General features: G+C 44.8%; 4 protein-coding genes across 5 annotated transcripts; 2 read left to right on the top strand and 2 right to left on the bottom strand.

Moving 5' to 3' along the window:
* Nucleotides 1-318: 318 nt before the first annotated feature.
* On the bottom strand, nucleotides 319-4,686 carry LOC115196311 (F-box only protein 36-like). Its single transcript, XM_029757006.1, has 4 exons — nucleotides 4,580-4,686; nucleotides 1,835-1,943; nucleotides 1,194-1,366; nucleotides 319-1,011 (listed from the first exon to the last, which is right to left on the bottom strand). The coding sequence occupies exons 1-4, from the start codon at nucleotides 4,673-4,675 to the stop codon at nucleotides 823-825; spliced, it is 567 nt and encodes a 188-aa protein (XP_029612866.1). The 5' UTR covers nucleotides 4,676-4,686; the 3' UTR covers nucleotides 319-822.
* A 3,397-nt stretch (nucleotides 4,687-8,083) lies between these two features.
* On the top strand, nucleotides 8,084-10,816 carry LOC115196312 (chromosome alignment-maintaining phosphoprotein 1). 2 transcript variants are annotated; one of them, XM_029757007.1, is made up of 2 exons: nucleotides 8,084-8,228; nucleotides 8,850-10,816. In XM_029757007.1, exons 1-2 carry the CDS (start codon nucleotides 8,188-8,190, stop codon nucleotides 10,084-10,086), a joined length of 1,278 nt encoding a protein of 425 aa, XP_029612867.1. In that variant the 5' UTR covers nucleotides 8,084-8,187; the 3' UTR covers nucleotides 10,087-10,816. The 2 variants fall into 2 exon arrangements, with proteins under 2 accessions (XP_029612867.1, XP_029612868.1); XM_029757008.1 differs by lacking the exon at nucleotides 8,084-8,228 and adding an exon at nucleotides 8,267-8,451.
* Nucleotides 10,817-11,829: 1,013 nt separating this feature from the next.
* Nucleotides 11,830-17,599, top strand: LOC115196315 (P2Y purinoceptor 8-like). The gene is made up of 3 exons (XM_029757010.1): nucleotides 11,830-11,968; nucleotides 15,933-16,270; nucleotides 16,565-17,599. Exons 2-3 carry the CDS (start codon nucleotides 16,025-16,027, stop codon nucleotides 17,384-17,386), a joined length of 1,068 nt encoding a protein of 355 aa, XP_029612870.1. The 5' UTR covers nucleotides 11,830-11,968; nucleotides 15,933-16,024; the 3' UTR covers nucleotides 17,387-17,599.
* A 7-nt stretch (nucleotides 17,600-17,606) lies between these two features.
* On the bottom strand, nucleotides 17,607-26,270 carry LOC115196313 (protein FAM171B). The gene is made up of 8 exons (XM_029757009.1): nucleotides 25,689-26,270; nucleotides 24,176-24,409; nucleotides 23,125-23,217; nucleotides 22,816-22,974; nucleotides 22,192-22,362; nucleotides 21,622-21,738; nucleotides 21,324-21,447; nucleotides 17,607-21,078 (listed from the first exon to the last, which is right to left on the bottom strand). The coding sequence occupies exons 1-8, from the start codon at nucleotides 25,897-25,899 to the stop codon at nucleotides 19,740-19,742; spliced, it is 2,448 nt and encodes an 815-aa protein (XP_029612869.1). The 5' UTR covers nucleotides 25,900-26,270; the 3' UTR covers nucleotides 17,607-19,739.
* Between the last annotated feature and the right edge of the window lie 223 nt (nucleotides 26,271-26,493).

Here is a 26,493-nt window from a genome sequence, read left to right on the forward strand (position 1 = left end):
GTGTGTGTGTGTGTGTGTGTGTGCTGCATCCCTCAGTGAATGGAATTTTATTACAGCTGGGTCTACACACAAGAGGAGGGTCTCTGACATGATAAAGCCCAAGCAGAAAGCCTCTACAGTACTATAGTCTTTAGCTTCTGGTGGGTAGAGAAGACTAGAGCTCTCAGATGTGCGACCAGTATATTCAGTCACATGCATTGGATTAGGACTTCCGATCTGCCTGCAGTACATTGGAGAATACAAGATGTTCCTTCTATTGATGAACTACTTGTTTGATTGAACTACTTGTTTGATGTTTGATTCATCACAGACACAATGTTTAGGTGATTGTGCCATAGGTTCTTTATTCTATCATTTGAGACCAAAAACACAAACAACATTAGCTATGTATCATTATAACCATTAAAAGGTTTTGGAGTAGCAATACCTCTTCCCCTAGTTGAGCACACACTTTCTACAGCAGGCTACCAAACACCTATTAGTGAATCAAAGAGGTTATGAGGCTGTCTGATTTCTGCTTAATATCACCACCTGCTGGCCATTCAAAACACTGACAGGCAGCTACACTGCCTATATAAACTAACTCTGCCCTATGTGCCTAACGTAATTATTTTCCAGGTCATGGAAATGTAATAGATAATAGTAAAATATCTTGAAAGTGTTTGAGAGAGAGACAGACAGACAGACTAACAGATAGACAGACAGACTGACCGACATACTTTGCTCGTCTCTCTCACACATGTATTCTGGTGAAATCTGGCTGATCGTGCGATAGCTCACATTCTGTTGAAGTAAGAGCGCTGCGTGACCAGGCTAACTCTCTCACAGGTGCCAGACACTGTTCTTCCTCTTGCTGTGCTGCTGCTGGGCCAGACGGAAGAGCTCCTGTCTTCTGTGAAACACCACCAGATGGCGCTGTAGAGTAGGGCTCACACCCTCCATAGTGACCTCACTCTGCCCGTACCTGGCCCCTGCTGTCCCATGCGCCCAAAACCCCTCACTGCAGCATAGCTAGGGAGAAGGAGAAAGAGGAGGATGGGAGGGGGGAGAGAGGGAGAAAGGAGAGGAGCAGCAGAGGGAGGGGGAGCGCTCATAAATGTTGAGCATTTTTAAGTCTGAGAAAAGTACTACCAGCCTAATAACTCAAACTATTACTATAAATCATTACAATGATGTCATCATGGTTAGCCTACCTGTTGGAGCCTCTTGCAGGTCTGGGAGATAGTCTTAATATCCGCCCAGTCCAGGAAGGACAGGATGTTCAGGAGCAGCCAATCAGGGAGCCGGACCAGGTAGTCATAGCGATGCCAGCACAGGTTCACCACATAGTCGAGAGTGTGTGGACCAAACACTCGCCCTATGTGACCTGTGAAGGAACACCGCCCCCCCCCCCACACACACACACATTCTCTTTCAATAAAATGTTATTTTAAATAGTAATAGTTTATTGGTAACTTTCTAAATAAATCATATAATCCTTGAAATTGGACAATAAAAGTATTTGAATGTGTATTCTTGCAATGGACCATTAAAAGGATATTGTGGGAGTAGGCTCTCTCCTTCCATGTCTAGACTTGCCCATGGTCGGGTTGTTGACAGATTGATTGTTTGGTTATAAATGACCTAATTATATATGGAGGGTATGCATTTGTGTGACCTAAAATAGCACTTTATCTCTAACACACACACACACACACACACACACACACACACACACACACACACACACACACACACACACACACACACACACACACACACAAACACACACACACACACACACACACACACACACACACACACACACACACACACACACACACACACACACTACCTTGTGTGTGACTATCCTGTAGGAAGTCTGTGTGTGATTTCTTGTTTTCTGCAGGTTGTGGTTTCTCGCATCGTAGAGGACAGGACACACTCCACACCTTGAAAACCACCTACGACCAAACCAGGTCTACATGATTACAAGTAAATACACAATAGCCTAACAGTTCACAGTGTACAAATGTAGCCAGTTTGTTACAAAACACACAATTCGCTTGACTGTGTAAATGACTATTCCCCATTTACTGTGTCATCGTTTTTTATATTTCATTCAATATTTCATTAAATGTCTAGCCCGGAGACTGATTCACATCTGTAGCAGAGCCCTAAAGCTGATGAGATTTCCAGGGTTGCATTCCCTCCCTCCCCTCGGTTGACAAACTTTATGAAACAGCTTCTAAATGCCGCACCTAAAAGACATCCAAAAGCCAGTGGAATAGACTAAGCTAGGTGTCTGTACTGTTCCTGTATGTGTCTGTACTGTTCCTGTAGGTGTCTGTACTGTTCCTGTAGGTGTCTGTACTGTTCCTGTAGGTGTCTGTACTGTTCCTGTAGGTGTCTGTACTGTTCCTGTAGGTGTCTGTACTGTTCCTGTAGGTGTCTGTACTGTTCCTGTAGGTGTCTGTACTGTTCCTGTAGGTGTCTGTACTGTTCCTGTATGTGTCTGTACTGTTCCTGTAGGTGTCTGTACTTTTCCTGTAGGTGTCTGTACTGTTCCTGTAGGTGTCTGTACTGTTCCTGTAGGTGTCTGTACTGTTCCTGTAGTTGTCTGTACTGTTCCTGTAGGTGTCTGTACTGTACCTGTACCTGTAGGTGTCTGTACTGTACATGTGTCTGTAGGTGTCTGTACTGTTCCAGTATTTGTCTGTACTGTACCTGTATCTGTAGGTGTCTGTACTGTACATGTGTCTGTAGGTGTCTGTACTGTTCCAGTATTTGTCTGTACTGTACCTGTATCTGTAGGTGTCTGTACTGTTCCTGTAGTTATCTGTACTGTTCCAGTAGTTGTCTGTACTGTACCTGTATCTGTAGGTGTCTGTACTGTTCCAGTAGTTGTCTGTACTGTACCTGTGTCTGTAGGTGTCTGTACTGTTCCTGTATGTGTCTGTACTGTTCCAGTAGTTGTCTGTACTGTACCTGTATCTGTAGGTGTCTGTACTGTTCCAGTAGTTGTCTGTACTGTACCTGTGTCTGTAGGTGTCTGTACTGTTCCTGTATGTGTCTGCACTGTACCTGTAGGTGTCTGTACTGTACCTGTATGTGTCTGTACCTGTGTCTGTAAGTGTCTGTACTGTACCTGTAGGTGTCGGTACTGTACCCGTGTCTGTAGGTGTCTGTACTGTTTCTGTGTCTGTAGGTGTCTGTACTATACCTGTAGGTGTCTGTACTGTACCCGTAGGTGTCTGTACTGTTTCTGTGTCTGTATGTGTCTGTACTGTACCTGTAGGTGTCTGTACTGTACCCGTGTCTGTAGGTGTCGGTACTGTTTCTGTGTCTGTAGGTGTCTGTACTGTACCTGTAGGTGTCTGTACTGTACCCGTAGGTGTCTGTACTGTTTCTGTGTCTGTACTGTACCTGTAGGTGTCTGTACTGTACCTGTAGTTGTCTGTGCTGTACTGTTCCTGTAGTTGTCTGTACTGTTCCTGTAGTTGTCTGTACTGTTCCTGTAGGTGTCTGTACTGTACCTGTAGGTGTCTGTACTGTACCCGTAGGTGTCTGTACTGTACCTGTAGTTGTCTGTACCTGTAGGTGTCTGTACTGTTCCTGTAGATGTCTGTACTGTACCTTTGGGTGTCTGTACTGTACCTGTTGGTGTCTGTCCTGTACCTGTAGGTGTCTGTACTGTACCTGTAGGTGTCTGTACTGTTCCTGTAGTTGTCTGTACTGTACCTTTGGGTGTCTGTCCTGTACCTGTAGGTGCCTGTACTGTACCCGTAGGTGTCTGTACTGTACCTGTGTCTGTAGGTGTCTGTACTGTTTCTGTGTCTGTGGGTGTCTGTACTGTACCTGTAGGTGTCTGTACTGTACCTGTAGTTGTCTGTGCTGTACCTGTAGGTGTCTATACTGTTCCTGTAGTTGTCTGTACTGTTCCTGTAGGTGTCTGTACTGTTCCTGTAGGTGTCTGTCCTGTACCTGTAGATGTCTGTACTGTACCCGTAGGTGTCTGTACTGCACTTGTAGGTGTCTGTACTGTACCTGTGGGTGTCTGTACTGTACCTGTAGGTGTCTGTCCTGTACCTGTAGTTGTCTCTACTGTACCTGTAGGTGTCTGTACTGTACTTGTAGGTGTCTGTACTGTACCTGTGGGTGTCTGTACTGTACTTGTAGGTGTCTGTCCTGTACCTGTAGTTGTCTGTACTATACCTGTGGGTGTCTCTACTGTACTTGTAGGTGTCTGTACTGTACCTGTAGGTGTCTGTACTGTACCTGTAGTTGTCTGTACATGTAGGTGTCTGTACTGTGTCTGTGGTTGTCTGTACTGTACCTGTAGGTGTCTGTACTGTATTTGTAGGTGTCTGTACTGTACCTGTAGTTGTCTGTACTGTACCTGTAGTTGTCTGTACTGTACCTGTACCTGTAGTTGTCTGTACTGTACCTGTAGGTGTCTGTACTGTATTTGTAGGTGTCTGTACTGTACCTGTAGTTGTCTGTACTGTACCTGTAGTTGTCTGTACTGTACCTGTACCTGTAGTTGTCTGTACTGTACCTGTAGGTGTCTGTACTGTACCTGTAGTTGTCTGTACTGTACCTGTGTCTGGGTGACTGTGAGTTGGTGGTAATCCTTACAGGGAGGTGCAGCCTGTTGACTGATCTCATACAAACACTCTGAGAGGAGAGTAGACATGATCTCTATACTACTAACACACAGCCTCAGAAACTTTCATATGATATTTTGTGTGTGTGTGTGTGTGTGAAGGTGCTGGCAGACAGGGAGGGTGTGGGAGTGGGTGTCATGTGTGCCAACACTGTTTTCAGGACCTACCGTTTGCCAGTTCAACTCTTTGCTGAGTTACGAGGTACAATAAGTACATAGCCATGGGTTTGTCTAGGATTGAGAGTGTGAGTAGATGTGTGTGTGTGTGTGTGGTTGAGGGGAAGGATGAGAAATATGGAGAGTAAAAGTGTGATATTACCCAGCACTCATTTCCTGACGACTCAAACTGAATTCTTCCACTGTTCTATGTTCGCTACATACTTCAATCTGAGACTGCCATCATTGAAGTCGTTAGTGGTGACGTCGAAATGAAAGGTTATGTACAAAACAAAGTCGTCAGTGATTGTATCATCTCTAACCAATCATGAAAGGTTATGCACAAAACAAAGTCGTCAGTGATTGTATCATCTCTAACCAATCAGAGTATTAAAGCCAAAGACAAATTTTCACACCACCTGGGCCATTTCTACGGTTTGGGGGGAAGTGAGGGGGAAATAAGAGGCTTCTGGTCATAGTGGGTGTCATATGTGTCAACACTGTTTTCAGGACCTGTTTGCCAGTTCAACTCTTTGCTGAGTTACGAGGTACATTAAATGGCCATGGGTTTGTCTAGGCTTGAAAGTGTGTGTAGATGTGTGTGTGTATGTGTGGTTGAGGGGTAAGCTGAGAAATCTAAAGCTTAAATGTGTGATATTGCCCAGCACTCATTGTTTACAATAATGTCAAGGCACCATGCTCCTTCTGTTCAACTTCTCCTAACCAGTCTCTCAACCTCAACTCTTTCTGTTCCGCCTTTAACACATTTTTACTCTGTATCTGGGTCGTTTCTCACATTTGAGAGGAAGTGATGGGGAAATAAGAGGCTGAGAAATACCAAAGACTACAAAATGTCCACCCTGTTTGATTTTTTGTGATGTTTAATTGATACAACTTTTATTGGAGATTTACACATTTGGAGCAAAAGGAATCACAAGCCAAAATCAAAGCTGCATTTCATTCCGAAAACCTGTCCCCTCTGTTCGTCCCTCTATCCTTTGCTTTGCACAGTTGACTATTTCAAAATGTCTAAAATACTGAATGCCGCTGCACATGCTAAAACAGCTTTTGGGCACTAGAGTCCTCTATCTATCTCTATGAGAAAGCCCTCAATGGCCTGACCTGTTCTTATTATACCTCAGTGGTGTGTCAAAGCAGCCATTAGTGCACATATATAAAGATGAGTCAAAGATTTTCTACCTCCATGTGTTTGAATACTCATAATAACCGCATTAACCGTACTATTTGTGACGTGAATTGAGTATATAGTATGCTTATTGATCATAGTATGGATATAGTTAGTATGCCAAAAGTTCCCGGATGTCGTACTAAATTCGCCAAAATATGAAGTATACACGCAGAGGACACTATTTCCGTACTTTAGGGCCCATAATGCAGTTCTTCAGGAAATGGGCGTGGCTTCACATCATTTTCCGATATGAAGAAAATGGCGGAAAATATGCAGCCGAAGTACGAGAGCGGATACAAATTCATTGCTTTAAGTAATTAAGACAAACGTTAAGAAAATGGAGAGCAATGTAATAAAGTAATTATTTTTCAAATAAGTTACTTTACACGTTATGTTGGCTGACAATTTGTTAGCTACACTGTCCTTACGAACCACATTCCATATCATTACAGCAGTATGTTAGCTACCTACCTAACGTTAGTTGGCTACTAACTTATATATCAAACTTGCCAGTATATTAACTATAGGCTAACTACCCAATGTTTATTGACTTGATTATTCCCGTCATTCTTAGCTTAGCTATATGGTACAGTCGTTGTGCATTCTCAATGGACATTCGGTGCTTTCATAAATTCGCTCTGGCTATCTAGAAGGATCCCTTCTGAGTGGTGCCTAGTGTGCTTATGTCTGCATAACGAGGAAGTAGGAAAAATTTGCAACCTCGGACTACTTCTGGTCTAGCGTTTGATGACAACGGAATACACTGCTCAGCCTCACATAATTAGAAAGAGATTCTCATGATTAAAATGGTGTCCAATTTAAAAAAATATCTAAATATACACATTACGAGATATTTGACGAAATAGACAGACATACCTATATTTCCCTATAGGAAACAATGGGACGACCTCAGAGTTCCATGAGTAATATTTTGTTGTTTTTTACATTTTAACTACAAACAACGTGTCTCATTGCCAACAATAGCAAAGCAGGCATTGTGACGTAGAACGTTCGGAAGGCGAATTGGTGCTCAATAAAACTAATAGGAGCTGGCAGGTTGAAAAATGCCCTAAAATAAGGCCTGTTTTTTCGTGATTACTTCAAAACTACGGCAAGCAGCTGGGACATATGGTAATACTATGAAACTGGGCTCCATGACGGAGGTGATGAACTAGTTTTTATCAGGAAAAAAAGCATTGTTAAAAATGTCATGTGTCCAGCCTATTACAGTCACCAACGCTCTGGATAACATGAACACTGCCGAACCAGGTCTGCTAGGGCGAATAAAATGGTCAAAGTGGTTTCATTTGTGTCTGGAAGTAGCTAGCAAGCTAGCTAGCTAGCATAACAAATGACTAGTTAGACATTTTACGAATTCGGGTGTGTTCTTAAATTCAATCTGGAGTGCCAGAGTGTGCTTGTAAATTCAGAGCGTTGTCAGATTGTCCGTTTGTAAATTCAGAGCGTTTTTTGCTCTTGGAGCGCACACTAGATGCTCGGGCCAAGGAGTAGGGTTGATTTGAGCGTTCTGACCTTACAACGGCACCCAAGCTAACGTTGGCTAGCTTGCTAGCTACTTCCAGACACAAATGAAACCACTTCGACCATTTTATTCGCCCTAGCAGACCTGGTTCGGCAGTGTTCATGTTATCCAGAGCGTCCTTTTGGCTAGCTAGCGGTTGCATAGCAACAGCATCAACTTCCGGTAGACAGGCGAAGAACTAGTACGCTCAATTGAAAGGATACTGTTCGTTTACAGTATGCTAAAATGAACTAATAGTATATACTAATTAAGTATGTAGTACACAGTATGTTAGTATGGGTTTTCGATCACAGCTTTGGTGCTTGCCCCAGTTTAATCTATTTACAAAACGCCGACAAGGTGCATTGTCCTGGGCTGCAAACCACCAGTTTCCACTCTTTTCCAAAAGACTACATCTTATTCCGAAAATTGGTGGAATTCGCCTCCTTACACGAGAATGGCGTATTGAACGGCACTCGGATATGCGAGGCTCATTTCAGCAAAGAATGTTTTCGACTCCATACACCGTAAAATAGATTGTTGTGGGATGACGCGGTTCCCACGATTTGTCTCAGCGATAGCCCGAGCAGAACCGATGCTTCTTCACCTTATGTTAGCCAAAAGGACGAGAAGAAGCAACACAGACCGAACCAAGAAGTTCAGGATAGAACACGCATGGATTATTCTGTTATACAGAACAGCAGGGAGCCGAAACGGTAAGTAGAGAGTTAATGATGGAGGCTACGTCACTTCAACGTACTGAGCGTCACTTCTGATAAGCCAAGGAAAGGCTCCCGAGGAAAAACTGTTACATTATAGCAGATCTTTGCTATTTCATCAAATTATTCCGCAAAACGTAAACGAACAGCAATCAGGCATAGTCTATCTATTCACGGAAATATGGAATGTGTGTTTCATTGGCTTTTTGAGAATTGATAGGTGAGTTAAAATGTATATTTTCGAACGAACTATGTGCTATTGTTTACACAGTAAGCTAGCTTGAGTTAGGCTAAATCTATTTTAGAATGAACTAGTATACTTTCATTATGTGAACATGGCTGGAATTATGCCTCTACAATGTCGGATGTGAATCTAGATTAAGTTAGTGTCAAATGTTGACACCTGCACACTCAACCTTGTTAGTGACATAGATTTCCTGATGTACAGATGGGCTACAATGCTAGCTTGTAAATTTGTATGCATTTGGGACAACTGTTAAGTTACGTTGTCATTACTAATGTATTACAAACAACACTTATGTATTACATTCAGTCTTATTCAAATAAACAACAATCAATAATTAAAACGGCAAGTTTTTCACTCCCCTTTGTGTCCAGTGAGCTCCAGTCAATGGAAGCCGTGATGGAGGTTAAGGAGTCAGAGACGGCCATGATGGGTTTTAAAGAGTCAACGGAAGCCACAATGGGCGTTAAGGAGTCAATTTCAGCCGCAATGGACGTGAAGGAGTCCATGTCAGCCATGATGGAAGTTAATGAGTCAGAGTCAAAAGAAGCCGTTGTGGACATTAGGGAGTCACAGGGAGCTGTTATGGAGCTCAAGAGGCCGTCTTCCTCCTCTGGCGGCCAGGGGCGGGACAGAGACCGGGAGTCGGACAGCTATCTCCAGCACCTCCAGTGTCCCCACTGTCTGCTCCAGTGTAAGAGCCACTGCAGCTACCTCATCCACATCGCTAAGATCCACCCAAGCCGCCTGGATGACACGCCTGTGGGTCGCCTGGGCAACGCCATCTTCTACCAGCGCACGGCACGGCTGTTCCACTGCAGCGTGTGTTTCCACACAGCCAGGGAGTTCCCTCGCCTCTACGACCACCTGCTCACCTGCCACTGCCTCTCTGGGAAGGGCCAGGGAGAGGGGGGAGAAGAGGGCGGTGAGGAGGGAGAAGGGGATGAGCGTAGGGGGGAGGGGGGAGAAGAACAGGAAGGTGTCAGTGTAGACGTGCTGTCAAAAGACAGTAGTCATCCTCCCAGTGAGCCCAAGGCAGAAGAGGAGGATGAGGACAAAGGAGAAGTGAAGCAAGAGGAGGAAGGTAGGAAAAGAGGACTAGAGGAGATGGAGGGAGGTGAGGACAACGAAGAGGACTCCCGCTCAGCCGGCAGCCCCATGAAACGAAAGAGAAGCTCTACGGCAGGCAGTGAGGAAGATGATCATGATGAAGAGGAAGAGGAGGAGCTACAGACCAACAACAACAAAAAAAGTGACAAACACAAAAAGCAGGAAGAGGCCTTCCTGACCAAATATATCCAGCGCCAGGGGGGTCGCTACAACTGTCGCCTGTGTGGCAAGCGCTCCAAGATGAAGGGCCATGCCATCTACCACGTGAGCTACAAGCACGACGTGCCCAAACCTTACTGCTGTAAAGAGTGTAGCAAGGCCTTCATACTAGAGTATTCACTACTCAACCATATCTACCACAACCACAGACAGGGCATGTACCGCTGCCTCTTCTGCCCCTTCAGCTCTGACGTGGTGTGGGGCATAAAACGCCATGGCAACCGCTGCAATGCCCGAAGCGGGGAGGGGGAGGAGGGGGAGGGCAGCAATGGAGAAGAGTGATTGGTTAATGGTTGCTAACACATACTGTACCTTGGTAATCAGGAGAAGGGACTCTACAGCCAGGCCTACATTATCTAGGTTGTAGAATCTCTTTGCATTGTGCATCTACTAGGCTAGTAACCCTAGGTACAGTAGATTCCACTGTCACGGAGGTCTAGATTCTCAGTGAAGTATGTATTTACTTCCTCTGTACACACACTGATGAAGAATGATGTACTTTGTCATTCTGTTGACTTTTCCTGATATACTTCTGTGGAGCAGATGGACTCAAATGTAGAATATGTACTTTGTGAACTCGCAAACAGCCGTAATATGTACATGACAGCAGTTGATGACTCATAATGCTACACAATGAAACTATCAACTGACAAAATGTGTTTTTTGTGTGTTTTTTTTACCTGCCTTTGTATTATCTTTATTACCTGGGATGTGTTTGTATCTTGGAAAACAATACAATAAAAAGAATACATCAATTTTAGGTACAATTTAGCCGACTTCCTCTGTCATAGAAGTCTAGACACACACCCACACCTGCACCACAGGAGATGTGAAACAAACAGTTTGCATCCTGTGCTGCAGGTGTGTGTGTGTGATTTTGGGCTGTTCCTTACACCTCCACTGGTTTTCTGAACTAACAACAGCTTTTTGTTGTGAGTAGGCTACAGCAGTGTCTCACAACCCATTATTGTATTTCATACACTGAACAAAAATAAACGCCACATGTTAAGTGTTTGGTTTCATGTGCTAAAATAAAAAATTCTTAAATGTTCCATATGCACAAAAAGTGTATTTCTCTCAGATTTTGTGCACAAATTTGTTTACATCCCTGTTAGTGACTATTTCTCCTTTGCCAAGATTATCCATCCACCTGACAGGTGTGGCATATCAAGAAGCTGATTAAACAGCATGATTATTACACAGGTGCACCTTCTGCTGGGGACAATAAAAGGCCAGTTCTGTCACACAACACAATACCACAAATGTCTCAAGTTTTGATGGAGCGTACAATTAGCATGCTGACTGCAGGAATGTCCACCAGAGCTTTTTTCCAGAGAAAGGAATGGTAATTTCTCTACCATAAGCTGCCTCCAATGTCGTTTTAGAGAAGTTGGCAGTATGTCCAACCGACCTCACAACCGCAGACCACGTGTAACCACACCAGCCCAGGACCTTCAAATCTGACATCTTCACCTGCGGGATGGTCTGAAGGGGTGTGTGGGGGGTGCTGAGGAGTATTTCTGTCTGTAATAAAGCCCTTTTGTGGGGAAAAACTCATTCTGATTGGCTTGAGCTTGGCTCCCCAGTGGGTTGGCCTGGCTGCCAAGTGGTGGGCCTATGCCCTCCCAGGACCACCCATGGCTGTGCCCTTGCCCAGTCATGTGAAATCCATAGATTAGGGCCTAATACATTTATTTCAATTGACTGATTTTCTTATATGAACTGTAACTCAGTAAAATATTTGAAATTGTTGCATGTTGCAAATATATTTTTGTTCAGTATATATTTTGTATTGAACAGTACTAGATTGGTGATATGAGAGGAAACTACTTTTGCATAGTAGTAAAATGTGTATTCATTTAAGAACAGGAAGTAAAGGTACAGTACAGTTTCTGATACACTTTCTGTCTCCACCAACTGTTGTGTTCAGCTACAGTATTAACTTTTGCAGTGACAAAGATAGTGCTTTTTCACCACACGTGTCAACAGCATGCTCCCTGTACACTACAGGCACATGTTCAGTTCCTTAGTTGTGAGGGATAGCGAACTAACAGCATTGGGCAAGACACAGAACATATAATTTCTACCACATTTCCTGTGTGGTATTGCTGATTACACACTTGAATGTAGCAGCAATGACAGTGCGCATCACATGTGCATAAAGGTAAGTCACCAGCAATACATTTCATTAATCAGTTTAGATTTTACAAATCAATGTTCTTCCATGGAGATGTTAGCTGTAAGTGTTATTTTTAATTATTGGTCACAGTTTTATTTCTATGGTTGTTAAATCACTGATACTAGCTAGTTTTCCATCCGATTGGCGACAGATTTTCATGTGAATGTTCGAAACTGCGCATAAAAAACATATTGACTTGTTGCAGATAAAAGGCTTTGCGTCATGACGTGGTGCACATAAAAATACAATTTTCGGTTAAATTCCCATGTACCGAATAAAAAATACAAGTTAAATGGGTTTCCATCACATTTTTAACTACTGGTGGGCTTCTCACACAATTGTTTGCCCTATATAGCGAGTGTGCTCGCTCTGGTATAGGCACATGCGCTCTATCCAACAGCAAGCTGTGCGCAGATAGCGCTGTTGTCCAGAGATCATGTATAGCCTGTTGTCTAGAGAGCATGTATAGCCTGTTGTCCAGAGAGCATGTATAGCCTGTTGTCTAGAGAGCATGTATAGCGCTGTTGTCCAGATAGCATGTATAGCGCTGTTGTCCAGATAGCATGTATAGCCTGTTGTCTAGAGAGCATGTATAGCCTGTTGTCCAGAGAGCATGTATAGCGCTGTTGTCCAGATAGCATGTATAGCCTGTTGTCTAGAGAGCATGTATAGCCTGTTGTCCAGAGAGCATGTATAGCCTGTTGTCCAGAGAGCATGTATTGCCTGTTGTCTAGGGAGCATGTATAGCCTGTTGTCCAGAGAGCATGTATAGCGCTGTTGTCCAGAGAGCATGTATAGCCTGTTGTCTAGAGAGCATGTATAGCCTGTTGTCTAGAGAGCATGTATAGCCTGTTGTCCAGAGAGCATGTATAGCCTGTTGTCCAGAGAGCATGTATTGCCTGTTGTCTAGGGAGCATGTATAGCCTGTTGTCCAGAGAGCATGTATAGCGCTGTTGTCCAGAGAGCATGTATAGCCTGTTGTCTAGAGAGCATGTATAGCCTGTTGTCCAGAGAGCATGTATAGCCTGATGTCCAGAGAGCATGTATAGCCTGTTGTCTAGAGAGCATGAATAGCCTGTTGTCTAGAGAGCATGAATAGCCTGTTGTCTAGAGAGCATGTATAGCCTGTTGTCCAGAGAGCATGTATAGCCTGTTGTCTAGAGAGCATGTATAGCCTGTTGTCTACAGAACATGTATAGCCTGTTGTCTAGAGAGCATGTATAGCCTGTTGTCTACAGAGCATGTATAGCCTGTTGTCTACAGAGCATGTATAGCCTACATGGTGAGATTATTATGGACAAAAAAAAATCTCGATTATTTGTCAAACGGCAGAAAGGATCATGTTCAATGCACTTTAAAAAAAAAAAAACCCATCGGTGCTGGATTATGGTGAAATTGTCTATATGCAGGCAGCAAGTACATTAAAAACTCTTGACAGTGTATCATGCTGCTTTAAGATCTATTACAAACTCTAGATCATCTACGTCATCACGCACTGATTTATATCCGCCAAGAAGTCCCTTTTGTGGAAACTCCACTGGTGGGAAAATGAGCGTCTTTTCTTTATGCGGGTTTGAGAATACTAGTATGAAAATATGTTGCCAATTGGATGGAAACCTAGCTATTGAAATCAGAGTGGAAAATCAGAGTGAGGTTTCATCTCAATGACCGCATACATAGCCTGGGAGATTTTTTAATAACAATTCATAAGCTTCACAATGCTGCTTCACAGCTCTACACCTACTTCAAGCTATCTAAATCAAATTAAATCGTTTCTTTGTTGTTGACATATGCACAGGGTGCAGCGTAAGTGGTGCAAATTCTTATCAGCAAGCTTCCTCAATAGTAAAAAAAATGCTAAAAAGTAAAATACTACAGTACTAGTCAAAAGTTTGGACACACCTACTCAAGTTTTATTTAAATTGTATTTTTTTCCTTCTATTTTCTACATTGTAGAATAATAGTGAAGACATCAAAACTATGAAATAGCACATATGGAATAATTTATTAACCAAAAAAAGTGTTAAACAAATAAAGATGTATTTTATATTTTAGACTTCAAAGTAGCCACCCTTTGCCTTGATGACAGCTTGATGACAGCTTTGCACACTGTTGGCATTCTCTCTCTAAACACGCATACACGTGTTTAGCAGATGTTATTGCAGGTGTAGCGAAACACTGCACCCTGTGCATATGACAACAACAAAAAACGTTGATTTAATTTGATTTAGATACTTGAACTCTGAAGCATTTATTTGGGCTGCAATCTGAGGTGCAGTTAACTCCAATAAACTTATCCTCTGGGTCTTCCTTTCCTGTGGCGGTCCTCATGAGAGCCTGTTTCATCATAGCGCTTGATGGTTTTTGCGACTGCACTTTAAGAAACTTTCAAAGTTCTTGAAATATTCCGCATTGGCTGACCTTCATGTCTTAAAGTAATGATGGACTGCCGTTTCTCTTTGCTTATTTGAGCTGTTCTTGCCATAATATGGACTTGGTCTTTTACCAAACAGGGCTATCTTCTGTATATCACCTCTACCACAACTGATTGGCTCAGATGCATTAAGAAGGAAAGAAATTCCACAAATTAACATTTAACAAGGCACACCTGTTAATTTAAATGCATTCCAGGTGACTACTTCATGAAGCTGGTTGAGAGAATGCCAAGAGTGTGCAAAGAGTGTGCTACCGTCCTGTTGGTTTTCTCTCCCACCAGGTTTCTGTAGAGCTACCGTCCTGTAGGTTTTTAGTCCAACCCTGTTACTGGAGAGCTACTCTCCTGTAGGTTCACTCCAACCCTGTTCCCGGAGAGCTACCGTCTTGTAGGTTTTCACTCCAACAATGTTCCTGAAGAGCTACCGTCTTGTAGGTTTTCACTCCAACCCTGTTCCTGAAGAGCTACCGTCTTGTAGGTTTTCACTCCAACCCTGTTCCCGGAGAGCTACCGTCTTGTAGGTTTTCACTCCAACCCTGTTCCCGGAGAGCTACCGTCTTGTAGGTTTTCACTCCAACCCTGTTCCCGGAGAGCTACCGTCTTGTAGGTTTTCACTCCAACCCTGTTCCCGGAGAGCTACCGTCTTGTAGGTTTTCACTCCAACCCTGTTCCCGGAGAGCTACCGTCTTGTAGGTTTTCACTCCAACCCTGTTCCCGGAGAGCTACCGTCTTGTAGGTTTTCACTCCAACCCTAACCTAGCGCACCTGATTATAACAATTAGCTAGTTGATAAACTAAATAAGTTTAGTTACAAATGGGGTTGGAGTGAAAACCTTTCAAGGGTTGTTCTCCAAGAACAGGGTTGGAGAGCCCCTGTACTAGATCAGGGTTTCCCAAACTTGTTCCTGGCCCCCTGGGTGGACATAGATTTTTTTGCCTAGCACTACACAGCTGATTCAAATAACCAATTAATCATCAAGCTTTGATTATTTGAATCAGCTGTGCAGTGCGAAAACTACACGGCCCCCCTGGAACGAGTTTTGGAAACCCTGTAATGAGCAATAGGTCAATAGCGTGTAGAAGGCATGAATGCAAAATACAAATAATATGTCAATAGGAAAAAGTAGTAAGGAAGTAGTAACTTCACCTCAAGCTGTTTATGACAGTACATTTCCTGTTCAAATTTGTATTTCCACATACACAGATGTGAAATAGGCATGATGGAAATTCCCATGTGAGCATTACAATAACTTCACCCCTTAAGAGGAACATCAGGGGCTTTCTCCAGTTTTAGTCACAGTGTGAATAGTGAAACTAGTGTAACGTTAGTATAGTGTGAGGGGAAGACATTGTTCGTCTTTCACATGGATGAATTTGCATCACACTGTTTCTGCATTCAACAACACTACTATCTCGTTACCTAACCAATATCTTTCACTTCCTCTAACATAGTGTGATTTTGGTGTATTCAAATGAAATGTATAACACTCTCTTTTCTTCCCTTATCATTCCCAGTAATGCTTGTACCCCAACCTAAGTGACAGGACCGGTCACCCTGGTCGACTCCCCCTGTTGCTGTGGTCAAGTTACTGTTGTGGTCAGTCACAATGAACATCTCAGTAGCGGTGGCCAGAGGGGTCAACAACGCCACCCTGGAGATGCTGGTCAGTCCTGTGATGACCGTGGCTGTGCCTGTTATTTACCTGTCTGTGTTTGTGTGCAGTACCCCCTGCAACCTGCTGTCTCTGGTAGCGCTGCTGAACGTCCATTACAAACGCCACACTCCCACGTCTGTGTTTGCCATCAACCTGTCACTGGCAGACCTGCTCTACAGCGCCTTCCTGCCCCTACAGGTGAGTCACTGCCACTACAGGTAACACACAGCACAGTCATAAGTGCCATGTACAAGGTTGTCTTTGACACCGGTTACAGCTAATCTGCACTGTTATTGCTGTCACGTCACTACGTTTCTACAGAAACTTTTCCCTTCTAGTTGGACATTGCTAATATTTGATGACCACTAAGCCCATCTCTCTCCCTCTCTCTCTCTCTCTCTCTCTCTCTCTCTCTCCCTCTCTCTGTCTCTCCCTCTCTTTCTCTCTCTCGCTCCCTCTCTTTCTCTCTCTCTCTCCCTCTCTCTCTCTCAGGTGTTGTACCACCTGTGGGGTAATGACTGGCCATGGGGCGCTGCCCTCTGTGGCCTCACCACCACAGCCCTCAACTGCAACATGCATTGCTCCGTCCTCACCACCTGTGCCATCGCGCTCGAGCGCTACTGCGGTGTCATACGCCCGCTACGCACCAAACACTGGCGCACCGCCCGGAGAGCCGCCATTGCCTGCGTCCTCATCTGGGCATTTGTTCTGATTACTGAGACGCCCTTGCTCCACCATGACCTCACCCTCCGGGTCGTCGAGCTAAACATCACGACCTGCTTCGACGTGCTTCCGCGTAAACTGTTCCTTCACCAATCAGTAGCCTATCTCTACTTCCTAGTGGTTCTGCTGATGTTCTACGTGTTGCCGTTAGCCGTCCTGGTCAGCTGTTACGTTGCCGTGGCGAGAGGCCTGCACAGGTCGTTGCCGACGGCAGCTGAAGGCAGTGACGGTAAGAGGGAAGTGTTGTCAAGGCGACGGGCTCAGACCACAGTCGCCTTGGCAACCCTGTGCTTTGTGGTGTGTTACCTACCAACCATCACCCTTCATGGCCTGCACGTAGTCTTCCACGCCCAGGGCAAGAGCCTGTACAGATACTATAAACTAGCGCTGAGCATCAACAGCCTCAACTGCTGCTTTGACCCGTTTGTGTACTACTTTGCGTCGAGGGAGTTCCGGCTGGCTCTGAGGAGGCTGCTGGGGCGGTGTGTCCCACTGGGAGTGGGGGAGGAGCTTGGGACCTCTGAGCTGGTGTCCATGACTGGGGAGCCTAGGGAATCTAAGGGCCACTACGAGGCCGTAGTTGATCACTAGATAGTCATGCTGGAATGGACAAAGTATGCAGATGCCATAGCAAATGACCCAAACTGTAAATACAAAAAAATCTATTTTGTTATTTTATGGACAGACCCTGTGCGGTCTTCATTATAAAGCTGTTTATGCAATTGTTGTCAATGCTAATTTTTATAGTTATTCTGACTTCATTCCGTTGACATTTATTATTGAATAAATCTTAGACATGCATCATCTTGGTATCAAGTGAGTTTATTACTTAGGCATTGATAAGTGCACAAAAAGGCAGACTAATCACACTACTGTAACATACTGACGTAATCAACACAAGAAATGCCCGTTTCAAAAGCCTGAATGCCAGTTAATGTTAAATGAATACGGACAGTAGAAATACACTACATTACAATGAAATAAATACAAGGAAATACATTCAGTGAAGGCCACTTTGAAAAGAATGGGCCAGTGGGGTCTGTTTTGTCTCTGAGTAATATTATTACATACTATACTTTATACAACTCTCCAATGGTTGAAACAGCTTGTTTTTCATAACCTTCATCAGTGGCGACAACAACAAAATGTTCAGCATTCAATCATTTGAAGCTTCATAAATCATCACTGCATTCGTCAGGTGTATAACTTGCGCTGCTACATTTAGAAGGTACAAGTTGCTACGTCGTCAAGCTTTTTACACTCCAGATCACATTTGAACCTATTCATCGCACCAAAGCGAACATACAATAATGTAACAAACCCCCGAAGTAAAGCACATACACTAAAGCTTGGGTTTATGAATAGTGATGATGGCTCAAAAAAGCGTATCTTTCTTCTTCACTCTGAGAAGCATTCTCTCAGAACATTTTTCTTCGCAGTTGCCGAGAAAGGATAGGACGATGTATGCATACATACATAAAAATACACTATCACACATACTAGATCATATGCTTGAGTATGTACATACCAAATCCAGCTATTCATGTACATCTTCATACACACTGAAGGACTGGCTTGTGTGATGTCACACCATGAGGAAGACTAAATATGGGCAAAATATGAATGATGTTTCAAATTTAGCAGCAGGACGACTGATATCGCTTGTCAGATCATTTTCAGGAGGAGATTGTGTGTTTCTCCAAATGTATCAGTCCATCACAGTAATATAGTTTGTGTTCATTTGAAATACCACCTCACTTCTTACAACAACAAAAAAAAAACATAAATTTGAGTGCTTTCATTTATTTGAGTGTTTTATGTTACGCTTATTACGTTCTCATTGCAGTGGGTTCTAACCCATCAAATTATATTATGTGTATCGTTCCCAATTGTGCTCCAATGCATCACAAACAGGCAAATGAAAGTGTTCTGTGCTTTTTAGACTGACCACCTCTCCATACTCCATCTGTATGTAAGAACAGAGATGTGTTGTGTAAGATCTGCTCGTGGAACAGGAATCATTGAACATCAACAGTAACTATTTGAAGAAGAATACGTTAAAGTAATACATGACTGGATTAGTATCCCTCAGACTTAATGTCCCTAAGAAGAGACATCCTTTCCATTGTCTTCACACTACAAGTCAAATACACATACTTTCCTCTTTTTCATACACAACATTTTACTTTTTACCTTTCATGCATTCTCAAAGAAATATGGTATTTTCCCCTTAATAGAAGTGTAAAGATGACCTCTAAAAGTGACAGCTGTGAATCAGTGTCTAGTTTATAAACAGAGCGATAGACAGATGGCTGGGTACAGCCAGTCTTAAACACTGTGAGCAGAGCAGGCAATGGTGTTAATATTGATTTCCTTTAAAGGCAGGCAATCACGGTGGGTAAGTGTCAGTGTTCGGTACAGGAGGACTGTATCACTGTCCGTCTCTGCTGCCAGATCTCATCGGCTCAGCCCAATACAGCCCTCTATCCTCTCTAATTACCCTTCATTATCTCTCTATACAGTATCTCTAATTCCTCATCGCAGGCAGCGTAAAGAACGCATCTTCTTTGATGCAGATGCCAGGAATGAGACGATCTGAAGCCATACTACTGCTGTGTCGCACTAGCATCTATCTAACTATTCCTTTTAGAAGGACTGGAGCATACACATCCATCAAACCACAGAAAACGCTTTAACATCGCCGTACATTGTCTCAGCCGTCCGTCAATGTACAACCCCTATAGGAAAACAATAAACTCAATCCCTTCTTGACAGATTCAACGTTCCTGTAACCATCGCAGCCAATTAAGGAAGAAGCACTGACCATGCAACTGGACATGAAAAAAGCCCATTAACTACTGAATGCCAATAATGTCAATACACTTCCAGAATTGACTGGTAATGTACTAAGTTCTTTCCCAGTCCATCTCTGGTGAGCAGTGCCTTAGCTCCGTTTGACCAGAGGCCTCTCTTCTCTGACATGGTGCCTGGCGCTTCTCTTCTCGGCCCTCCCCTTCTCCCTCACCTTCCTCAGCCTGCGTGGGGGCGGTGTCCCCCTCGACTCACTGTCCTCCTGTGCACTGGACGTGTCCATTCCGTCCCGCTCCTCCGGGATATTGGGAATGGCCCCGCTGCTCCCGTCCAGAATGTTCCTCAGGTAGGGGTCTTCAGGGGTGCAGGTGGCGGTGGTGCCGCTCTCACTGCTGCTCAGGTCCTGCTCCTCGCTGTAGCGCCCTCTGCTGTGGTGGGGGAACGAGCCCCGGATGGAAGGCCTCTCTCGCTCCGCCTCCCTCACACTCTGCTGGGGCTCATTCATGTCCACGCCAGAGTCCAGGCTGGTGTCGTTGCTGCTGGGGGGCCGTGGGTGGCGTCCCTGGAGCTCTATGATGGAGTGGCGGACCGAGGCGGCTGGTTTCCCATCCAGGGAGACGAACCAGGCCCTGGGGTGAGGCGACGAGGCCTTGCCTCGGGTCAGCTCCAGGAGTGTACGCTCTGATATCCCCTGAAGTTCACTGGGGCCCCCCATCCCACTGCTGAATGCCCTCATTCCAGCCGCCTCGTTCAGAGTACCGGGGACGGAAACGGAGGACTCCGGGAGGCTGCTGTAACGGCCCCACGCCCCAGGATTAGAGGCTGGGCCTTGGGGAGTGGTCTCCAGGGCCTGGGGCTGGTCCTGGCTGCCCTGCTGGGGGTTGGCTCCCTGGGCATGGTGGGGGTTCTTAGGGAGGGTCTGGGTGTAGCTGTCCTGACCGCCCTGCTCAGAGTGGGAGTGGGTGTCATAGGCTCCTCCGTTGCGGGGGAAGGTGGCCGACTTGCAGCCTGATCCTTGCTGTTCCCCACCCTGGCTGCTGAAGCGCTCCGGGGCCTGGAGGATGGCCACAGGCTGGTTGTAAAGGTGGAGCAGCTGAGCACCTCCACCCAGGTGGGCTCTATTCTGCTCCTCTCTGGACCTCTCCCTCAGCCTGGCCACCTCCTCACTGTTGACGTAGTGGTGTGATGCCTGGGGTCCCTTGGCCCCACTCCCCACATTTTCATACAGGAGGGTGGCGGACCCACGCCCAGGGTCTTCCACATAGATGTTGTAGTTGGCTTTGTTGTGCCTGGGGGTGGAGGGGTCACACTGGACGCTGCGCGAGGCCAGGCCGTGGGCTCTGTCTCCGGGGTGGAAGGACATCATGGCATGGCCCTCCTCCATGTGGGTGGAGGTGGTCTGGTCCTTCTTCAGAACGGACAGCTTAGAGAACCGTGCTCTCCTCCTCGGCCCACGAGAGGAACCTGAACCTCTGCAGATAACAGTCAACACAGCAGGTTGATTGAGAAGCAGAGAAGGTAGTCAATACACGTTTAACTTCATATAAATCAGCATTTGTGTCAACAATTAGTAGAACAATCCTGGCCATTCAAATGTTTTAAATTGTATAACTTACTGTAAATATTTTGTACAACCCCCTTCGCCCCACACCTGTGATATTTCCAGCTGCAGTTGACACACGATCAGTAACGTTAGTTAATTAGGTTGGTCTCTTACCCACATTGACACAGCAGCACAGCCAGAAACCCCAAGACTATAACCAGAGTCCCACCCAGTATTCCTATGAGCAGGTAGGTGTGGTAGGAGAGGAATTCCATTGAACTGGCATGGCCCATATAACCTAGACAGGTACAGACAGAGATGAGTTGATTATATTATGTTGACCGTGGTCAATATGTTCTCCAGGAGAGTAAGACATGTTTGAAGACAATACTGAGAGTGAGACTCCATCATTTAGTTCATTTGTAACATTAATTCATGAAAACTTCATTTTGGACCGTTACAATCGTTATACCGTTGGAGGAGGGTAGGGGTGCAGCGATCCAGTAACCCAGGTGAGAAGCAATGTAGGTCCAGACCAGATGATCTCCAACCATCTTCACTATCCCCAGACCCTGGTTCTCCCAAGCACCTGGAGGACGAAACATTGTGAGGAAAATGTATGAAGTAAAACTTAGAAGACACAGGCAGATACTTCCAGTTCCACAAAGTAAGTGAACACAGGAAGTATTTTGTAAACAAAGCCTTTGAACAAGTTGCTAAGGTAGGTTGAGTTCCAGTCCTAGTCCTGTTGCGCTAATAGCTTTATTCGTAAAGAACAGGAAGGCCAGCACACTGTTTATGCTCCCAATTCTCACCTATTTATTGACAACGTTTCGATCCAAACCGGATCTTCATCTTCGTTTTGACCAGACGAAGATCCAGTTTGGATCGAAACATTGTCAATAAAGAGGTGAAATGGGAGCATAAACAGTGTGCTGGCCTTCCTGTTTTTTACAAGTATTCTTTATTAAACCAGCACCTACTGTATGTTTTTAAGGATGTGCGTATGACCACAAACTTCTCTAATAGCTATATTCCCCACCTGTCTTGGTGTTGAAGTCCCAGGCAGGGAGGGTGTCCGAGGGCCTCAGGTTGGTGGTGTGTGCCAGGGGCAGGGAGATCTGGATGGGGCCTTTCACCTGGACCTCCTGACCACCAGAGTACAGCAGAGTGCTGACCGCTGCCATCGCCCGCAACTCAACACTCCTGAACACTGAACACACATACAACAGTGGGGGCTGCTGAGGGGAGGACGGCTCATAATAATGGCTGGAAGGGAGCAAATGGAATGACATCAAACACATGGAAACCATGGAAACCAAGTGTTTGATGAATTTGATACCATTCCACTAATTCCGCTCCAGCCATTACCACGAGCCCGTCCTCCCCAATTAAATTGCCACCAACCTCCTGTGACGTACAAACACACGGGAGAGAATTACAACATGTCCAACGTTTAAAAATACACAGGCTCTACAAACACTACAACGTTAAAGAGGAATAGTTTTCAGCAAATGAATCGTTTTCCGAGGGCTAATTCAGCTCAGAATCTTGAAGTATTCCTCAATCTTGGAAGTGTTCAATGATTACTTTCATGTATCAATACCACCTCTCATTTCCATTAGTTGGTGCACTGTACACCATGTATTTGATTTGCTGAGCCCACCTGACTTGTTGTGAATGATGCCTGGGGTGCAGTTGACACAGTCCTTGCCTAGGTGGCGCTGTGGCACGGTCAGGTAGGCCATCACTGTGGAGGTGTTACTGCCATCTGAGAGCATCAGGTGACTCTTGGGGAACTGAACGCTGGGCTGGTAGGAGATATCTGTGAAAATAAGAACAAAAGGACAAGATGGAGTTCATTCCCTCTACCAAAGCACTTCTGCCACAGTAGACTAAAACTGTTTAAAGAGTAAGATGTTGCATCACATTTAGGGTTACGTTCAAGTGACAGTTTCCAGATGCGTGCACATACCAGGTAACTTCCCAGTGATGAGCACGGAGTCGTCAAACAGCCAGATGTTGCCTTGGTTTTGAGGGAGCAGCGATAAGGTCACTGAGGAGAATACTGTAACACACATGAGATCAGGTCAGGTGACATTCCCATCAGGAAATCACTACACTATTGAGATGCACCCTTCAAAAGGGTCCCTTTGTTGTCATGATCCTGTACTTCTATAAAGCCACCAGTAGATGGCGTCATTGAAAAGGGATTTTTTATGGTCCTGCGTGTAAGATTAGAGAGAGAAGGGAGGTGGCTTTAGATGATGCAGAGCATAGCTTGTACCACCAGTCACCTCTCTCTCAGTTCTTTCCTTGCCCCCTCTCTCTTTATCTTTCTCTGGTCTCTCTCTTTCTTTCTCTCCTTTGCTCTGCCTTATTCAAGAGAGAGAGAGAGAGAGAGAGAGAGAGAGAGAGAGAGAGAGAGAGAGAGAGAGAGAGAGAGAGACAGAGAGACAGAGAGCGAGAGAGAGAGAGAGAGAGAGAGAGAGAGAGAGAGAGAGAGAGAGAGAGAGAGAGCAGCCCTAAGAGCAGCAGTCTCCTCTTACTAAATACAGCATGTCAAAATGGTGGTCAGAGTCCCCTTAACATCTTATTCAATACAGCTGCAATTAGCTGACACTAGATATGACATGGCATTATGGTGTTACATTTCAGCCCAAAACGCTTGCCTCAGACTCGCCGGCTTCACGTGCTATAGATAGTGAGTGCATCCTGCTTCTGAGAGTAAGAAATCAATACAATTAAAGTAGTGTACAGCATTAAATTGTGCTTTGCTCCAACGCAAAAACAAAACAAAACACTGATGCTAATGTGCTATGTGACACAGTAGGTGAACACCTTATTTTGCTCATTGTGTCAAATCAATGCTTTAAAGGAAAGGAAACAAACAGCTATATCATTTAGTAGCTTGGGTGAACTATCCCAGTTTAAACTCTAGAATTTAGCCACACCCGACACCCAGCTGGTTGGGTGCTTCTCAGGGACTCCTCCAGGTGGGGCCAGACTGTCACAGTGCTACTCACTGGGTCTCTTGGTGGTCCTCCAGGGCAGCGGGGTGAGGACGTATCCCTCCATGCTAGCTACAATGGTGAGGCTGAGGCCCAGGCTGTAGGGGACCCTGAGCAGCACCTCTCCCCTCTCCCCAGTCAGGGCCTGGCTACTCAGGGTGTGGTTGACAAACACCTCCACCTGGGCCCCTCTCAGGCGCCGCCGGGTCACCTGATCCTTCACCAGGACCCTCAGGGCAAAGGGCGGCTCTGGGGAGACACAGGAGACAGGAAGTGAGACGCAGGAAGTGAGGCTGTTTGTGTATTGCAATGACAAAGTAATATTAAACCTTTGTTTGTATGGCTGATTTTCTACACTAGAATTGCAGAACACTAATGTATGTTCATAGAATGTACCAGTGCAGAACACAACCTGTGTGGTGGAACAACTCATTTACAAAGCCACATACAAAGAGACAAGACTACACTAAAAGATCAAGGAGGAGCATTTAAAGGTGTTTTCGAAGGTTTATCTGAAGGTGTATGCCGGTGTGTGGCTTTGTGAATGCAGGGATCCCATTTAAACAGTCTCTCCTCAGATTCAGTGGCAGCTCTATGAATTATCTCAGGAACCTTTAACTGCACATGAAAATGTGATGAGAGCTGAATCTGTGAGAGGTAATGAAAAATAGATCAAAGTGCTGTAGCATCTGTGAGAGGCCTTGTGCAGTGTCAGACTACGTTCCCTCCACACACACACACACACACACACACACGCTATAGGCCAGGCCCTATTTAGCATACAAGGCTGCCCCGACAAAACTGCTTCACAACAGCAACAATGAGCGAATGTATCCTATTTATAGACTACAATCTGTTTTACTAATCTAATCATCATGATAATAACTCGAACTAATTTGATGAGGCTTAGTCAATTAAATAAAGGACTTCTGAAGCAAGGCAATGGTGGAACAGATATGGTGTGAGCGTGCTGTACTAAAGGATTAAAACCTTGATCATTACAAGCACAGTTTCACACTGGCCATAGTGATAATCCCCTAATCTCGAAAACCTTCAAATGAAATCATAACACTAAATCCGATTAGCTGCCAGGGGAATCTGTCGAGGGGACAGACTATTAGATTGCAGTGAAAGTCATAAATCTTAGTAAGATTTATATTGAATGTGTAGGATGCTCTACAATACGTGAAGACAACGTTGGTAAAACCAGTGTGCACAGGTTTACTGATAACGGTTCAATCATTGTGTACATTATTTTAAAACGTCATTGTATTTCTGCGAGGCATTTGTATGTATTATTGTTGTAGCCTATGTTGAGTGAGATAAATACACAATATATCATATAGGTTAATATCATCATCCTATATCGTCCTATATGATATTATCAATGAGAAATTATTATCAGTTCCGTTATCATGCCCACTGTTTTATTCTCTCCACACTGAACATTTTCTCCCCACCATTTTAACATGCTGGACAGGCCCTCAAACCCGCAGCCCAACCCAAATATACCGCAAACGTCCTGTACCTGGTGTTAGGGCAGACCGAGTCTGAACCTGATAAAGGGCCGTCTGGCCGGTGATGGATCCGTCTGGGACAGTGGCGATGGCATTGTCCTCCGCGGCCAGCAGCGTGGGTTGGCCGCCGAGGACACCACCCTCCGGCGCCGCCCTCACGACACCATCCCCGCAGGAGATCACAACCAGCGAGAAAAGCAGGTACAGGCGGTCCGCAGGCATGGCGAGAGGGAGCCGCGAACCAAAGACATAACTGCGCGAAATGAGACAGAGAAGGAGGAATGGAGGCCTAGTCTCGCCGCTTTCTTTGTCATGGAAACCTCATGGTGGAACGGAGGCAGGTAACCTAAGTAAGCACAGAAAGCAGGCAGGCTGGTGGTGTTGACGCGCTGGTGCTGATGCTGTGTTTTCGGGGCGTACAACAACAGAGACGGGAGATGGTGCTGTTACATCATAGATACAACTCTACAATGCCCTCTGTCGGAAATGTCTTTTTGTACATAAACAAAAAGAAGGTAGCATACACATGTTATAAATTGATGCCAATTAAAGCCACACTCTGTCACATGTGCACAATCAAATTGTGCCCAACGAGCGGAACAATTTAAATAGAGCAAATACATCCCATGACATTTTCACATGCAAATAGCAGAATATTTATATGTAATGTCTCTATTGCTCATGGAATGACTTTCCATGACGGCAACATTACTTTAAAACAATATTATTTGAAGATATATCCTAACCTACATTGTATACAAAGTTATTTTACGAGGAAAAACATATCCCTAAACAATGGAGTAGGGGCTCCCGAGT

The sequence above is a fragment of the Salmo trutta genome, chromosome 6 (genome assembly GCF_901001165.1).
Source record: "Salmo trutta chromosome 6, fSalTru1.1, whole genome shotgun sequence".
In the NCBI taxonomy this organism is placed as follows: Eukaryota; Metazoa; Chordata; class Actinopteri; order Salmoniformes; family Salmonidae; genus Salmo; species Salmo trutta.

Bases quoted from the DNA above. Each gene is read 5' to 3' on its own strand.
- LOC115196315 (XM_029757010.1), top strand. From the start codon at position 16,025: ATGAACATCTCAGTAGCGGTGGCCAGAGGGGTCAACAACGCCACCCTG. The intron at 16,271-16,564 runs GTGAGTCACTGC...TCTCTCTCTCAG, and splicing joins GCGCCTTCCTGCCCCTACAG to GTGTTGTACCACCTGTGGGG.
- LOC115196312 (XM_029757007.1), top strand. From the start codon at position 8,188: ATGGATTATTCTGTTATACAGAACAGCAGGGAGCCGAAACG. The intron at 8,229-8,849 runs GTAAGTAGAGAG...CTTTGTGTCCAG, and splicing joins AACAGCAGGGAGCCGAAACG to TGAGCTCCAGTCAATGGAAG.
- LOC115196313 (XM_029757009.1), bottom strand. From the start codon at position 25,899: ATGCCTGCGGACCGCCTGTACCTGCTTTTCTCGCTGGTTGTGATCTCC. The intron at 23,218-24,175 runs GTGAGTAGCACT...TGTGTGTTACAG, and splicing joins GAGGACCACCAAGAGACCCA to TATTCTCCTCAGTGACCTTA. The intron at 21,448-21,621 runs GTATAACGATTG...GTACCTGTCTAG, and splicing joins ACCCCTACCCTCCTCCAACG to GTTATATGGGCCATGCCAGT.
- LOC115196311 (XM_029757006.1), bottom strand. From the start codon at position 4,675: ATGTCTACTCTCCTCTCAGAGTGTTTGTATGAGATCAGTCAACAGGCT. The intron at 1,367-1,834 runs GTAGTGTGTGTG...GTTCCTTCACAG, and splicing joins ACAGGATAGTCACACACAAG to GTCACATAGGGCGAGTGTTT. The intron at 1,012-1,193 runs GTAGGCTAACCA...CCTTCTCCCTAG, and splicing joins CCTGCAAGAGGCTCCAACAG to CTATGCTGCAGTGAGGGGTT.